The 17,653-nt window shown below is 39.2% G+C and overlaps 1 protein-coding gene across 2 annotated transcripts in view; it reads left to right on the forward strand.

Annotated features, from left to right (window-relative positions):
- Window positions 1–17,653, forward strand: part of mlphb (melanophilin b) — a 43,118-nt gene that overhangs the window by 16,169 nt on the left and 9,296 nt on the right. For both annotated transcript variants that reach the window (XM_023409236.2, XM_023409238.2), the window contains exons 4-10: window positions 3,203–3,342; window positions 5,644–5,691; window positions 7,391–7,440; window positions 9,623–9,715; window positions 10,657–10,768; window positions 11,604–11,845; window positions 15,729–15,812. In XM_023409236.2, the coding sequence (XP_023265004.1) occupies window positions 3,203–3,342; window positions 5,644–5,691; window positions 7,391–7,440; window positions 9,623–9,715; window positions 10,657–10,768; window positions 11,604–11,845; window positions 15,729–15,812 (769 nt within the window). The remainder of the gene's footprint in view (window positions 1–3,202; window positions 3,343–5,643; window positions 5,692–7,390; window positions 7,441–9,622; window positions 9,716–10,656; window positions 10,769–11,603; window positions 11,846–15,728; window positions 15,813–17,653) is intronic.

A 17,653-nucleotide genomic window follows, 5' to 3' on the forward strand; every position in this document is an offset into this window, starting at 1 on the left:
AATTAACCCAACATTTATTCCTTGGATTCTACTCTCCCTTCACTCCTTTAAAGCTGCATATATGTTGCTTGCCACATACAGTCCTATAGGGCCACCGAAAACTAAAAATCCCCACCTACTGTATTTAAATTTAAAATTCGGACATTTATTTGCTGTCTGATATTATATTAATGACAAACAGGAATTTCAAAGAGTTGCGAAGGGAACGTTTTAGTTCACTGTCACCCCAATGCTACTTTAAGGAGATAATTTAAGTTTTGCTATGGCTATATAGCTAACATTAGCATTGACAGCTGTTTACTTGCCAGTCTAGAAGAAATGTCGTGAGTTCAGCATCAAAATGAATTCCTTTACTCGCCATGAGCTGTCTCCAGAGGTGGAAAGCAACACCAATGTTAACTTGTCTCTACCATGTCTTTTATTCTACTGAAGTGAGCATGCTAGCCACACTAAAGCACCACACTTATATCACCTCGCAATATCAAGAATGATGGTTTGTCACATTGTCACATGTAGCCTAGACCGCTACTTTAGTTTTGTGCAACAAGAGCACTAAATCCACCTTCATTCATACCTTCATTGCAAGCTCACACAAGTACAAGGGATCATGGGAGTTGTTGTCATCACCATTACTGTAAGCTTCTCCTGGTTTGGATACTTTCAGAGTAATCGTTCAGGAAATCAAACAGACCTAAGACCTGTACTACGAAGCAAGTTCTAAGTATACGCAACATCGTCAGAACCATGAATAAAGTCCAAAATATGACATGAGAAGAAATGCTGATACCTGCTGATTTAATTCTGTCATAGTGACATCTGAAAGTGATATTCAACGAGGTGAAATATGATAGAATAAAGTGGAATGAAAAAAAGAAATAGTATAGATCATTTCTGGTATTTATTTCATATGTATTAAGGTCAGACTAAGGATTATATTGTTAATAAGTGCATGAATTATCGTTAAGTTTTTTTACTGAGTATTTTTGTTCTTTTGGTGATGAACAAACTTATGAACATGTTAAAAAAGTAAAAGTTAATGTCAGACTGTTTCTGCAACAGAGAGGAGAGAAAGAAATGAGAGAAGAAGTTGAAGTCTGATGAGTCAGTCCGACTGAAAAGCTCATTTATAATGATGGAAATATTTAACACTGTGTGGATAATCTTTCTAATAAGAGACATCAGAGGTTTCGTTTTTATTTGCAGTTGTGGTCACTGAGTCTCCTCGTGTTATTCTGAGCTGCAGTGATGAAGAAGAGTAAAAGCATCATCACTGTCAGGAATCCTGTCCTAATCTTTGTTGAATTAAAATGAACTTATAATAGTTATTATATATTTATTTTCCATGATAAACTCTGTGCATTTATTAGAAGCTCTGTTTTATCACTAGAGTGGACATGGAATGACTCAAACAGCAAAACTATTCCACTGATTTATATAAATGTGTACTGATCTTTATTATCTCTCGCTTTATTAGTTAACTTTATCATTAAGTCTTTTGTTCCCTTCGGGATCCTGTAGGAATGGTGACTCAGTTATTTCCAGTGATCTGATTGGTCAGTAGTTTTGCTGTTGGCAGGTTTTGATTAGGGCTGTCCCAAACGATTATTTTTTAAACGATTAATCTAGCGATTATTTTTTTCAATTATTCGACTAATCTAACGATTTTTTTTTATTAACCTAACAGTAATTTTATTGCAATTATTTTCAAGTTAGTTATTTAATATAACAATTCGCCCCGTCCAACATCTTGACTCGCTGCACCATGGTGTTTCCTCTTAATGTGCTCGTGACGACCAAAGACGATGGATATAAACGGTCCCATTAGAAAGTTCCGGTTTTGTTCTATGAACATTTACCCTGTGTGGTTTTACACGACGCGTCGACACTAAAATTCCACGTCGAATAATTTTACCAGCAGTTACCCACACAGGTGTCCTCTTAAACAGACCAGGGAATTAAAACCAGTAGAAACACCCAGTAAGCACCTTCACTTTAAAACCAGTGATTAGCAGACGCTATCTTATGAACCAGACGTTCAGCAGGTTTTCAACGGCAGCCGAATTATCCACAGAGGTGTCCTCTCCATACCAAACGGACAAGGGGGTTAAAACTGGTAAGCGAATAAAGCAGTTTTACTTTAAAAAAGCAGTGATTCGTCAATGCTCTTTGGTGGACACAGGATGGCGTGGAGCTGAGCTGTCTAACACTTTTTAGCCTTTTTTTATCTGATAACTTAAGATCCAGACTTCAGATTATTAAAATCCTTCATCTGGTAGTTGAATACTACCATGGTGTAAAAACTGTAGGATAAAAGTTAAATTTGAGCTTCTGGCAGGCAACCACAACGCTGACCCTCAACAAAATATATAACATAGGTCTTCTCATTTTTATACATTTAATGTGGAAAAGTTACATATTATAGTTTTAACCATGTGAAAGGAGAGCCAACCTCCATTGCACCATAGACTCTGAAGCTGTTGATGGATTGGTGACATTAGTCAGACAATACAGTCCAGGTCAAAGAATCAGTGGAGTTATGCTTTGAAGTTGCACTACAGAGGTTTTTCATACTTGGACTGTCAGAAATAAACCCAGAGAGGGAAACTATGTACAACTGCTGAATGCTGATATGTATGTAAGTGTGAGAGGACTTTATTGATCCCTTTGTAAGCTTTGGTCTAACTCAAAAAGACAATTGAGGTCTGAGTATTTGTTACGGTGCAGTGTGTGAGTTATGTGTCCCTGAACATGCTCTGTTTATTCATTTTTCTTATTATCATGAGAGCAAATTTGTAAGCAGTTAAAGATTCGATTTCTTACACAAGGTTGCTTTGGCCACACACACAGCATTTGATCGACGTTTTGGTGGCTGCAGTTCCAACACAGACACAGCTAAGATCTCCATCACTGCTCAGGCTCTGCTGCAGCAACAGAACATAATACATCCAGCTCATTCCCGCTCCATATGTAGCCATTACACTATTGTTTGCTCAGGTGAGGCTGAGTACGGAAAAGCCCTTTAACTGAACTCAGCCATTGTCTGGAACATACTGTATGCTTCACATACAAAAGTACACCATACTTAGTTCACCATAGCAGTCAATATTTTTTTGCCCTTGATGTTTGTATTCCAACAGATATTTTCTGTAATGAATCTTGTCCGTGTTTAAAATCATCGGCCTCCGTCCATGTCCTCTAACAGGGTCCTCAAGATCGGCACGTTGGAGTGGTACCACGAAAACGTCCGTGCCCGCTTCAAGCGTTTTGGCAGCGCCAAGGTGATGCGATCGCTCTTCAAGAGGTTGAGCGGGGAACACAGCTGCACTCAGAGTGACCTTGGAGGTCAGTGGCTTTTATTCTGTGGGTAGTTTTCTGCATAAGTAAGTGTAATGATTTGCTACTAAACTGTTTTTTTGAAAGGTTTTACAGGTTTAAATCCTTCATCCACATGTGAAATTCTGTATGTGAATAATACTCCTCCTTTACTCAACAAATACTGTCATGGTGGCCTGTCAGCAAAGAGATTAACCTGCTCTATGATTGAAACTACTCAATGGCCAACAAACCCTGTGGTTATCGTGGCAAGCTGCTATGTGGGAATGTATATGTGAATGTTAAGCAGACCGAATCAAAGGTTACAAACCTGGTAGAGTGTCAGGTCTCAGGTCAAGGCTGCTTTGAAGGGGCAGCCTTAACAAATTTCCATCTGTTCCACTCATTTCTTTACAAGCCCGGAGGAGGTGCTGCAGGTCAGGAGCTGAGTCTGCTGGAGTCGCAGAGCATTGCTGGAAGTCTGCTTGAGCTTACCATAAGAAATCCCCAATAAATGAAAAGGCTTCAAGGAGATTCAACAGCTGCACATTGTTCTATAACTGCATGGAAAATATGTATCAGACTTGTATCTGATACATATTTGTATCAAACTGGAATCACACACTTCAAATTAGTAAAACTTCACCATGACCGGTGCATCACATGTGTGAATGGTGTCAAGTTCAAGAATTAGACTTGGAAATGCATTTTTCCTAATATAGGTAATAGACCTGATAAACAACGAAATACAGGTTCTTTATGTTAATGCATGCAGCATAAGACATGATCATACCCAATCGTATGCTATGGCTTTCACCCAGTGTAACCTACAGGAGATTAGACAGCACTCTCCCACTATAATAAAAAAGAACGGTGCTCATTCCTCCAGCAGAGTCCAGAAAATTGAGGAAGCTCTAACAAGGAGCACTTAAGTTGTTGTGACAGCTCCTGGTGGCCCAGCACTTTACCAAGACACTTAATGTTGGTGTTTTACTTTAATTTGTCACCCATCTGTCTGTGAGACCCTTCATTTTTGTGACACTGAGTCACCAGAATGAAGTTTCCTTTCTCCTTCTCAGATAGTGAGCAGTCATCAGCAGGCTGCCAAAATCTGTCACGGGGTTTTTCCGGCTCTGGCTTGTCACAGCTGCACTGAGCGCTGTCACAGACCAGTCTGTGAGGCCTGGAAACAGCTCAGGCCAGGTCCTCCACTGTCTGGTTTTTTACCAGTGGGCTTGCACCTTTAGACACATTATTACCAGAGATACTAACGTGGTGTTTATGTTTGCTGCTCATGTTTAAAGTCTGATGCAGTGACGGTATGACTTGCTCATGTAGCATCGTCATTATCCTGTAGCTATACCCAGAGCAGAGATATACATTTGTCTATTAGCTTTAAGTGTTATTACACACAGCAAGTCTCCAAGTGAGATCGTAGCATCAGGAGATCATTGAATAACGAGGAGATAGCCTGGACCCCTGGTACTGCTTACGCTGAGTCACCCTTGAGGATTTTGGGAAGGCACACAGAGAGAGTCGGTTGGCCGGCTCAGCCCAGCAGGCCTTGTGATCATCCAGTCACATGTCTCCCATTCTGTGCCTGGAATTGAAGGATCCAGTCCTGCAGGGCTCCAGCGACCAGAAGCAGAGAGAGACAGAGAGAGAGAAGGAGGGAGGGAGGGAGTACAAAACTTTTTTTTTTTTTTTGTCATGTACTGATGTGGAATCCAGCTCCTCCAGAGTGCACAGATGCAAGATGTAGTTATGAAACACGGCCATAAATACACATGTTAACAGATACATCATGTTTAATACGATCAGCAATTCATCACATGTAGAGATTCATGTGACCACCTGGATTAAATTAAATATGCATGACTGTGCACGCTCACGAACACACAGTTCCACACACACACACACACACATTACTGTATGTATTTCGCTGTGGTCCGTTGGGCCCCCGCAGCTCGGAGGGTGTCATCCTATGTGCACATGGGGGAAATGTAACAATGATGTTACAACAGTGTCTTTGTTCACATACGTTGCATAAAAAAGAGAAGTAAGTTGGCTACAATGACTCCTTTATTTAATGCTTCTACTGCTGCTCCTGCTTCTGATTATTATTTTTTATGTGTAAAGTAAAGACTGTCTGAATTATCTCAATTTACAGAGCAGTTTTCTGTCATTAATGAATGGCAAAATTCACAAAACTCTCACCTCATTGAGTGAGAAGGTTAATTAGAACAATCCAGTCAGCTTTTAAGATGTGTAACATGAAATTTTAATGCAATAGAGATAAAGCAAGTTTTCTCTCCTCTCTTTGTTTTCCAGAGCCACATGAATACGACACACAGAGCATGCCTGATGTCCACGTCCACAGTAAGTTACATATTGTTGACAGACAGATCGTTCTTTTGGTTTTAAAATTCACTGTACAATGATGCGCGGAGCTAAATGTTAACATCAGCATGCTAACATGCTGTCAGTGCACTTATGTTTAGTTAGCTTGCTAACCTTTGCTAATAGCAAACAAAGTACAGCTGATGAAAATTTGTCTTTGGACAAATGCAAATTTTGACCTCCTGATGGCACTAGATGAAAGCTCAGGGGATCACCAAAGTCGATAAGATTCATCCTCTGGGACCAAGAATGTCCACTTAACGTAGAACTTTGTCACTGTCTCACTGTCAGTGCCATCTCTAGTGTCATGCTGCTAGTGTGGCTATATATATACAACAAAGTGGATATTTAACCACTATTTGACTCAAGATTCAAGTTTAAATATTATTTTCTGAGAATCTGCGTGGGGGGACCTGGATTCATGACCTCATATATGCATGTATAAGATCCTGGCTACCGTCCTGGTCAGACACAGGAATCATTTTCAGTTCTTACCTCCTGGTCGTATTTGTCCATTAGTGCTTTGATTCTCAGACATTTTTGATTCTGTTTCTTTGAGTCTTTGTGGTCAGAGCTGAATTACCAACCAGACAAAGCATCTGGCTCATGAGGCCCCACAACTCCAGGGGGTCCTGACGGCCCTGTGTACATTATGTGTTAGCTGGTTTGTGGTCATTAGAATGATTGCAAATAAAAAACAAAACATAAAGTAACGTCCTGCATTATTACTTTATTGTCATGGTGAAGGGCCCTCTGTCAAAATGTACCTGATTTATATTTCTAAATAACTTTGTATTTCAACACATTACTACAAACAGGGGTCAGTCTTAGCCCACACATTTCCTTCATCCTGAGGCCTCCTAGAGGGTTCATCCAGCATGTGTGTGGTCCTCTTTAGATCCATTCTGGAGTCATGTTAATGGTTGAGAGCTAGTTAACTGACTAGTCTCTTTAGGCCTACAATAATGTTTTATCTGAATATTTATGATGGTAATTCCAAACAGAGGGATTCTGTAAGTTTAGTTTGATTATTGAATATTCACATTAGACTATTAAGATTCAGACTTTGTAGTTTTGAATGTCTTACAGTGGGTACAGTGGTTTGGGAGCAGACCAAAAGGTCCTGGTTAGGCTGGCACAGTCAGTACTCGCCTGGATTTTATTCACATTGGCACATAAAGAGAACAAGAGAGGAGCCTGGGAAGTTTTTCTCAGGCAAGAAGATCAAAAAATGTTATTATTAGCCTACTATTATTATATCATTAGAGTTTGTAGCAAAATCCACATTAAAGTCCAATTAATTCATGTTGGAAATTATAATGAAGTAATGCAGACGTTTACTGTACTGTTGTTGTTCTGCATAAGCTTGAAACTTTATCTTTATCTGTTGATCTGTGAAGCTCAATGTTGACCGTTTATCTCTCCCCGTAGTTTTTCTTGTTCCCAGTCTCTTATCCTCTCTCTCTGTTTGTATTCAAGAGGGAATTTACTCATAAACACTATCATAAAAAGAGGCTGAAAACACATAATGTTCGTTTTCCTCCTGGTTCTCTGCCTGATGGGAGAGGTGCAGTGTGCATCTCAGTGTAAAGACAAAGTTTCTCTCTGTTTCCAGAAATCATGTGCTTTTTCTTGTGCAGCTTAGGGTTAACACTAACATGCCTTCCATCTGTATCAGCAGATGGATATGAGGAGCACAGTATGGATGCAACAGATTCACAACAAGGGGTAGGGCAACTCTTCTCTTTTATGTAAGTCATTTGTTTTAGGGTTGAAGAACTAATTCTAGGCTGCGTCTGCTTCTTTGCTGTGCTGTGCTTTCCCTGTGAAATATCTAAACTTTGTTTGCTTTGAAAACAGGTATCTTGCAGGCATTTTGTAGATACTTAGGTTTTAGTGAGTTTGAGGGCAGCAGAAAAAATTCCAGTGATATGCATCATAAAACAAGAAAGAGAAACCTGATTTTACTCACACAGCAGGTCTACAGTAGATCTGGTATTTTTCACTCTGGAAACCCACAAACAATTCTGTACCTGGTTCACTTATGTTCTGTTGATTTCTTGTCCACACCTAACATGTTTACTGTTTATTGATTAAGATATGTTTGTTGAGGGAAATCAGAGCTCGTCTGCAGCACAATAACACAATTTAATTCATGTTGAAATCATGTTTTTTGAAACAATGCTCTGCTGTGCTCAGCACTGATCTTTATCACGCTGACAGCTCCTTCCTCTGCTGAAAAGCAGAGGTGTTTTCTACACGTGTAATCTACGTGATATATACCAGCCCTCGTGAAAAACTGGAATGCCTTGACAGCTGGTGACATCGAAGGTTAGGCACGGTCGAACCGGCGCTGGCCGCCATGTATTGTGGGTAAATACCAGGCTGTCAAACATAATCGCACACATAAAAGAGTCCAAGAGGAGTTGAAAGAGCCTCTGGTTCAAGTCCTGAGATTGTAAAAAGGGGCACTGAGTCCACTGGAATTCATCATAAAACCAAGACTACTCCTGTTTATACCACAGCCTGTGTAATGTAGGAGCCAAGCTTTGTTTATTTTCAATCACTGCAGCAACTGTCAAGTAGAAAAATTATTGTGAGGACTCTTGGGCTCTGCGGGGTCTCTGGATGCTACGTCTTTGTTTACAATGTGACTAACAATCAACGTTTTATTTATATTTTACATTATAGACTTTTGATTAATGTTACAGTAAGAAAGAATACGAGAAGGCCAAGTGGTCCTTCCTGCACCCCCTGTTTGATTTCACTTAGAGAGAGAGCCATCTGCTGGTCCAAACAGAGTGCTGCCTTTTGGGCCACTTAAAGGACACTTCACTGTCATGTTCACCTCTCCAAAGAAACGGCAGTGCAGGTACAGGACAGTTTTTGGAGCTTAGATTCAGTGTCTTGCTCAAGGATTCCTGGGTAGAGTGGAGGTCCTGTCAACACAGGGTTTTAACATGTCTCTAAAACGAAGTCCCATTCTTTCTAGGCCTCATAGCCAAATAGCAAGACATTCTCCTAACCCCAGTTTGTGCCTTTTATATATTAACATTATATTCAAGTGACAGAACAGAATCTTTGAAAAACCCAGGGGGTAGTTTAACAACACTTTCTCAAACACAAGTTCTCAGACACTCTTTGAACCATGTGGATGCAAAAATAAGCTGTTTTTTCTTATCTACACAAAGATGTTAGCCAATAATAACATATCCCCGTTGTACAACATGAACCAAAAGTTTAAATAAATATATTATCAGTCATACTCACTTTGCAAAAGTTTTAGATGCTAAAAGTAAAGTTCAAAATTAAATGATTAATTTAGTTCTGTTTGTGCTTGTTGTCCTGCTGCAGAATAAATCTAGGGACAGATCAGGCGCCTCCTGTTGTTATTGCATGAAGAATGTAAACACTTAAAAGTGCATAAAACTTCTTATATGGATGTTAATTTCCAGTGTTTAAAATTTTCATACAAAGTAAAGTTTTAATATGTTGCTTGCGTTTTACAAGAAGAGCTATAGTACATGTAAATTCTGGGTATATGGAAAGGACAAACCGGGGAAAACTTTTTTTATTTGTGCAGATATGCAGATGTTTAGAAGTATGTGAAGATGTGACTCAAACACAATGATAATTCATGAGAAGAACACACTGATGCTAATATTCTCCAAAAGAAATGACTTGCATGAATAAATGGTTTTTAATGAGTTGGTTACATTGCCAGCTACATTCTTTCATGCTGTGGAAGAGTCAGTGCGTCAGTGTGTCAGTCTCTTGCAGTGGTGTGGTTTTCTTTGGGATTGCATCCTTCCACTCCTCTTCATACTTACCTTTTAATTTTTATCCTCTTTCTTACTTTTTCACTCTCTCCTCTCTTTCGGTGATGATGATCCCTTTCTGCTGTCAAAAGATAAAAAAAGCCAAAAGGCGGCTAACTGTCGATCCCTTTGATTTCGGACTGGGCTGTGACTACGCCGTCGATTCCAGAAGACAGTCAAATCAGGTAGAAGCTGGACAACTAACCACAACCAGCTTTTCCCCAAACCAAAAAACTCTGCATGTCTTCACACAAGTCGGCCTCTGTTCCTTCTCGAGCCTCTTTTTGTATTCTTTTTTTGCCAAACATTGACTACTTTAGCTAGAGGATATTATATTAGTGTTGAGCGCCGTCATTATTTATTCTCTTATCTGGCCACAATATGCCCATTGTGCACAACCAAATGTGTATGCTTATGTGCAGTCTTGTCAGCTCATTAACAGAATTCTCTGCATAAAACCAATGAAACCACAATGGCTGGAGCACAATAGACTATAAAATTTCCAGTGATTATATCTTAAAAGTAAATTTAATGCAGTGTAAGCACATGAGATATTGCAGTATTGCCAGTAACCAATGTCATGTAAATCCTAATAACATAAAGCCATGCCATTAAAACAGCAAATGAAGAGGTCTGTTTGCTCAGCTGTAATTTTATCATAACATTTATGAAAACTGATAGGTACAACATAAATCACTGCTGTGATCATTACATTGCAGCCCATAATACTTGGTGATCTTTGCTTTAATTACAGTATTTCTATCATTAATCAGTACAAGAATCTTATTGAATTTGCATGCAAAGCCTAACAACAATTACTGACTTCAACTGGTAACTTACTCACTGACCATGCACGTAAATGTTATCAATTTTTTTTTATCAATTTTTTTCTCATATAATCTAAAATGAATGTATATATCTCGTTATAAATGTAAAGCAGCAGTAAAGTAATTTTCCAATGAATGTCGCCAAATTTATACCTACTGCTTTAACCCACTGATTTACTGTTTATATGTTAAGTTTCTAACTAGCCAGAAATAGCGGCAGCAGCAGCTAGTATGAGCACTCACCATCCTTTCTTTCTTTCTTTCTTTCTTTTTACCACTCTCTCCATTCTCACTCCCAGGCTCCAGGCTCCAATGACAGCATGGTCATGGATGTAGCTGTGAGGGAGTCGATGCTAGCTGAAGCAGACATGGCCTCTGTTTTCCACCAGATTTTGGAGGAGCAACGCAAAGGTCTGGACTTGGGAATAGCTCCATAAGAAAGCCACAACAGATGCAATTCATATGTTAAGGAACTCATACTGTACAGTTCAACAAAAATGTTAACCTATCAGGAAACAACGATAGCTAGCTTACTAGGCTAACTGTAGCTGCGCAACTTTTTGGCAAATTGACAGAACAGCAGCTTTTGTCCACTTGGCATAATTCAGTATTTGGTAATCTAATGTATTTTTTGTTGTCAACACTAGTTAACATAACACAAAAATCAGTTTCTAGTTGGTATAATATGTCAATGCTTTGATAATTAAATTAGCCTTCAAGCTAGTTGGTTTGCTAGCTAGCTAAAAATGGCAATTTGTTTAGTTTTACAGACTCAGCTATTCCAAGCCATTAGCATAGGCTAGATATGTCACATGTTAGCAGGCTGTTCATCAACAGCACTTTTTGTTCTCTCTGAACATTAACTTTGCCATGTTATGCATTCCTCTACAGTCTTTTTTCTGTATATTCCACTGATAAGCTACATGGTTGTTAACTACTTTGATGTTATGGATCCAAAATGTTTGCTGACCTAACGATCCAGTGATAAGGTCCTTTGGGCGGATTCATCTGTTGAGCTTTGTTGAGTTTGCTGAAAAAATGTTTTTGTTGTTGACCATACAGTGATAAAACTACTAAATACAGTGTTGTTTCCCCATGTGGTTAATTAGCTGATATCACATGGTCATTAAACCTACCTACTTTGCTGTTTAAAGTAAGACATTTCATTTGATAGCCTTGAGATTGAGTTTGAGAAAAAGAAAATCCTCACTTTACTGATCATACCCGCGTTTTTCTGTTATTCTAGATGACCTTGTGTACTCAGACAGCCGAACTGTCCCGTCTCGCTCCGTCTCCCAGCTCAGCTACTCCTCATGTGGCAGTGGTAGTGCAGGGGGACCACGGGGCAGCAGCAGCTACCTGCCTGGCCCTGATGACTCAGAGGAGGAGCACGACCACTTCCAGCCCTACCCTCTCTACCAGTCTCACCCAGGCCTTTGCAGCCACATGTCTCAGGAGAGCCTGAACTCAGCGAACCCCCCACCACAGGTCTTTAATATGCTTCATATTAATATCTCTAATTGATCACAAGAAATCCTCAGTGCATTACATTCACTTGGCAGCTGCTGTGGGACACTCATAAATACAGTTTGGAAGGTTTTTCTATTCTGTGGGAAACTCTTTCTTATACATGTGTGTCTGCATACCATACCTATTGCACTGAAATTAGAAACTGGAAATATGACATTCATAGTTAATAATGTTCAACCTTGCGTAATCAAACCCCACTACTCTCAGATGTGTCATATCTACCAATCAACTTTATTGATAGTAAATAAAAGTTTAATGTTCAAGATTTTTTCTTTGCCACAGTTCATAGAAACCAATCTTTTATCTTGTTTTAGTGTGGGACAAACTAAATAAAACATCTTGAAGCTTTTATAATATTACTATTTCACTATGGGAATTACTGGATAGAAGTATTACTATTACCATTTTTTCTTTTTTCTTTTTCTTTTTTTCAAGTATATTTGCTTTTAAAGATAGTGTAAGCATAGTCTGTGGAAGGAAGACACTGGACAGTGACTAAAGTTTGACCGCATGGTATAGCGCTGAAGCAACTGTAGCGTGACGTTTTGTAAAGAATTTGCTTCATTTATATGAGCCAGTAAAGGGTTGGATAAGAACTTAAGAACATGAACTTAACCTTCCATGAAAGATGAATAGTTTGGTACAAAGCCCAGTTTTATTATAATTTGATCTCTACAACAATTAATTGTGGTTTGGAGTCACATTTCTGAAAGACAACAGCTAACAAAGTGAGTGTGTACGCTAACACACACATACACACACACACACACACATACACGCATCAGGCTGACACGTCATTGCGTGATGTAGGGAGACAGCTGCTACATCAGAGGAAAGTTACATACATTACATCAGTGTCTATTTATGTGTTGGCAAACAACTCAGTCCCTTGAAAGGATCAAGACAACTGTTACTGATCTGTTCATGAGAAGCAGATAAACAAACCATTATTTTGACTGACTTTGAGTTGAATCAATATGTCTACATGTGTCCTCATGTGTCCTCTGGTTTGGACTTCATGTGTCTTTGAGTTGTTTGAGACTCTCTCCAGAAGTTTCTTTTTACTTTCTGAAGTATAATCGTCATCTCCGCTCAGAATCAAAAGATGTTCTTTGTAGTTATTAGAGGTAAGAAATATAAAAACCAAGCATGTGATTGATCTCTGTGGGTGGGTGGCCTGGTGTTATCAGTCCCACCCGGCCGTGTGCTGATTTCCACCCTCAGCATCTTGTGTCATGGCAAATTTGTCACACTGCGAGACACAAACCGGACACTCAGCCCAGACGTGTGCCTGTCAGACATCAAAAGCAACTGTGACATTTCTCATTGGCTACGAGTTCGCAGCTTAGTCAGAGAGCGGGTGCTCATCCTGCACACGAGTGCCGGCTGCACTCTGTTTGCTTGATGCTTATTTGGAAAACATTCTAGCCAGCAATTTAACTTGAAAGCCCGGTGACGTGTGGGATTTGATTATGTTTGTGGAACAAGACATCAGGATGAGTCAACAAGCACAAATTCTGTACAAGGCCAGGGCACATGAAAAATGGTGTAGAGCACAGTTAAAGTGTGTTTACAGGTTATACAGACAAGTGACAAATTAAAGGGAAAATCTGAATAAATGAGTGGAGAATAATAACAAATGTGAGTACTTCCATACAAGGACTGGGTGAATGAAATCTATGTGAATCATACAGTATATGTGGTCTCAACTAAAGACTTATGGACTGACACATCAGACAGCACTAACATGACAACCAAGCAATAATGTGCAGAAAAGGTTCTACAGTTAGTCATTTTAAAGGAGCTATTTGTAAGTTTCGCTATTGCTACATAGCTAACATTAGCATTAACAGCTGTTTACTTACCAGTCAAGAAGAAACATTGTGAGTTCAGCATCAAACTTCATTCATTTACTCATCAACAGCTGCCTCCAGAGGAAAGCAACACTAATGTCAACTGTTGTCTCTATCACGTCTTTTCTTCTAGTGAAGTTAACATGCTAACCAGCTAGCCCTAGCCCGTCTCGTCACTTTCCAATAGTGACTCACTGTAGCCTCCAGTCTGCCCTGAGGATGTAGTGCTGCTCAGAGGACGTATTATAATTCAATTCAAATTCAAATTCAAAATAACTTTATTTATCTGTACTTCATTTGTGTAAAAACATCAGTGCAAACACAGCACATACTAGGTAAAACCAAAAACATAAATTCAGCTTAGCAAGTGTGAAACAGTTTAAGATAGTGAGTGTGCTTAAAGTAGTCGAGGAGTCAGTAAGATCAAGCCCCAGGCTACCTCAGGCATTAATGAGTCTGATGGATGCCACCACAAAGCTTGACATGGCCTGAATATGAGGGACTTGTATCTGCGGCCTGAGGGTCGTGTAGTGTGTATAGTATCTGAAGCTATTTGTAGTCCTTTCATTTTAGTCCATCTTGCTGTAGATGCTGCTTAATGGTTCAGTCCATTGATTTTGCTGCTCATTCTGATGATTTTGTTGCAGCCTCTTGTCTTGTAAACACAACAATGGCTGAAGCTCTTGTCATCAATCTCCACCACCCGCTCCTGCCAAGGAACCACATTTGGCGGCAGAGGAAACTTACAAATAGCGCCTACAAAACCTCTGAAATTGATCAATCAAAGTTAAAACAGACAGAAAGAAAGTCATATTACTTCTTAATAGTTAGTCATTTGCTTCTTCGGGACTGTGTGGGTTTTGATTTGATTGGCCTGGCAACATAAGCAAAACACCCCACAGCTGTTATCAAATTAGTTTTATTTAATTTGGCTGCGTCTGATTGGTTAATGATAATATGTGACTTCACATTTTCCAACTGAGCCGCGTCCACCACTGCACTGAGAGGAGCTCAGAGAAAAAAAAAAATGCAGAAATCTTTCATGTGGAAAACCAAAACTTTGTTCACGTAGGAAGCCATCACTCATAGTAAGAGGGTGATTGAGAAAGCATGTTTTCAGGGCCATGCAACCAGTTGTTGTGCCAATCATGAATTTACCAGTTAAATCATTACGTTTCGGTTATAGGCAGTTCAGGTTCACAATTGGGTCAGGGTCTGGGTCTTGGAATCCCTACGAATCGGTGGGTGAGGCTGGATTTGGACATAGTCTCAGAGGAACCGTTGTCTGAGAGACACAACTCAGGTCAAGAAAGTTTTCACATCAAAAAGATAAGTCAGATGACTGTCTGCATGACTTCCTGGCTTCAATATTACTCTTCCTGCCCTCAGGAAGCTCATGAGAAAAAATAGAATTACTGCATTTTGATCATCATCCAAGGGAACATTTCACATGTGCTAGAAGAAGAAAAGGGTATAGTATAGTAACTTTCCTAGTACAGTGTATTCCTTTCTTTTTTTTACTCTCTCTCTTAGTCAAGATGTTTGGACTGATGTCATGTAGAGATGAACCTTTCCATTATTGTGAAATGAGGGGATGGGGTGATCTGGCTGAGAGCTCAGACTGATGACACCATGTGAAAGTGCAGCATGGACAAGAAGGCAATGAACTGAATCTGTATTTGAGAGACATATTTGTCTTTTGATTTGTTCAGTGTGAGAAATTTATATCATATGACATGTTATTACTTAGAGGGTGATTTCAACAGTATCATGTAAATTATTAATTGTGCTGTACATTTTGTTGTGGAGAAACTAAAATTAAGTAACTAGACATGTTTGGTAGCTTTCCTTGAACTCTCCGATGTATGTTCCTTCATATTACTAATGTTCTATACCTCTGATATCCTGCTTTCTGCTCATGTTTCTTTATTATACGTCATCTTCATCATCTGACTGTTGTCTCCCTGACTCTCCTTGTCTTTCTTCAGATCACTGACCTGAACAGACGCATGTCAGCCATCGAGACCTTCCTGAACCGCTTAGAACATAAGGTCACCTCAACATATGATCAGGTAAATCCATTTAACACCACATCACAGTTATCAAATCATCATCATCATCATAATCATCGCCATCAAATAATCAGCAAGGCTCTGGGAATTGCATGACGATGAGAATGAAGTTTCAAACCAAAAACATTAAAACAGCTGGTTAGAGGATGTTTACATGGACATAGCCATAGCAACGGCTGTAACGGGTTTCAGCTGGTATGATCAAATGACATAAAGTGGAAGCTAACATAATAAAATACATTGTGTAAAAATTGTTATTCTGTTCAGACAGTGAGTAACAAACATTTTTAGTTTAGTCTGCAAAATCACTGTTTTGGTTGAATCTAGACCCAAATAACAGACAAAGTTCATCACTAGCTTCTGATCATAAGGTGAGTTTCTATCCACCTGTCTTTATGCACATTTTCAATTTGTGCATAAAATAAACCTGAAAGGAAATCCGGAAAATTAAAAAAATCTCAAAACATTGTGAAAAGACTTGGCTGAAACACTTGGCTAAAGTATCAAAGTCAGTGTATCAATAAAGGACAAATGCTACAAAGTACAATAGAAACAGACTTAGCCAATAAATCATGATGTACATGAAACATGTGACCTAAAAATTCACTGAAGCTTGCGCTCCACTGAAAATAGACCAGATGAAACATCAAATCTGTGGAGAATGAGAGAGAAACTGTTACGTTCCTTGAATTAATACATGAACCAAACATAAATACCATATTTCCACCTTGTTTTCTACATTGTCTTTAACAATTTGACGTTTGCACCCTCTTCTTCTACAATGGTTTTAATGGGAATCAGCACCACCAGCTGTTTATCTTGACAAAGCACCTCCTAATATTCCCCTAACAGCAGTGGATGGGAAGTACATTAATGTGCCGAATTTCTGAAAATTCGGTTAAAGTTTGCTCTATACTTACATGAAAATCTGAATAATCAACAGCTAAAGAGCCAGATACAAAAGGAGACTGAGTACATTCATCCGGCGAACAGACACATGACTCCAAATGAACACTGATGTTGTTATGTGTCTTGTGGATGTCAACTGTTGACTAACGAGTTTGCCATTTCAACTTCATGAGGTGATAATATGTCAGTGTTTGTTACACTGCAACCTAGGGCTCTAAAAAATTCATTCATTCGTCTTTGAGCACCAACACTGTCCCACTGTAGCCAGATAGTGGCTTCAAACTTGTTTGCTTCTAACCTGCTGACAAGGATAAAACATGACCTATGGTTTTATTTATTTGTTTTTTTGTGTAGTTATGTAGTTTTTAGAAATGTTTGTATTTTACTTGCAGGTCATTGTTTTCTGATAATGAGGAGGGGCACACAGTGACTCATATTCAACAGTGATGTCTGATGTAGGGTTGGTGTCTGTTTGTAATTGGGTTGTGAAACCTGAAATCCACACGAGGATCATCAGAGATCGAGCCAAGCCACAAAATCAGCAAACTATAAACGAACACAGAGCTTAAAATCATATGGTATTTAGTGGCTATTCTGCTTCACATGAGAGCAATATTTGATAGAGTCATGCTATTCCTCTCTGGTGGCAAATCACGGCTTAAATCAATTTGTATGTAGCACATAATCCATCAGAGTGCACAGATCACATCTGTGTGAATGTCTATGTGAAGTATCGCAGCAGGACAGTTTTTATGGTTTCATGGTTATATCTGCTGTAAGATAAACCTTCTAGTTCCTGTTTAAGATAGCATGTGTGTCAGTGGAATGTTGGGGCCTATCCCAGCATGCTTTGGCCAGAAAGTTGGGCAACACAACTGGACAACAGTTTATCACAGTGACATGTGCCTTTTTTGAAACTAAAGATCTTCAGT

Source organism: Seriola lalandi, unplaced genomic scaffold (genome assembly GCF_002814215.2).
Source record: "Seriola lalandi dorsalis isolate HSWRI2012SDOR001 ecotype SW California unplaced genomic scaffold, Sedor1 jcf7180002054385, whole genome shotgun sequence".
In the NCBI taxonomy this organism is placed as follows: domain Eukaryota; kingdom Metazoa; phylum Chordata; class Actinopteri; order Carangiformes; family Carangidae; genus Seriola; species Seriola lalandi.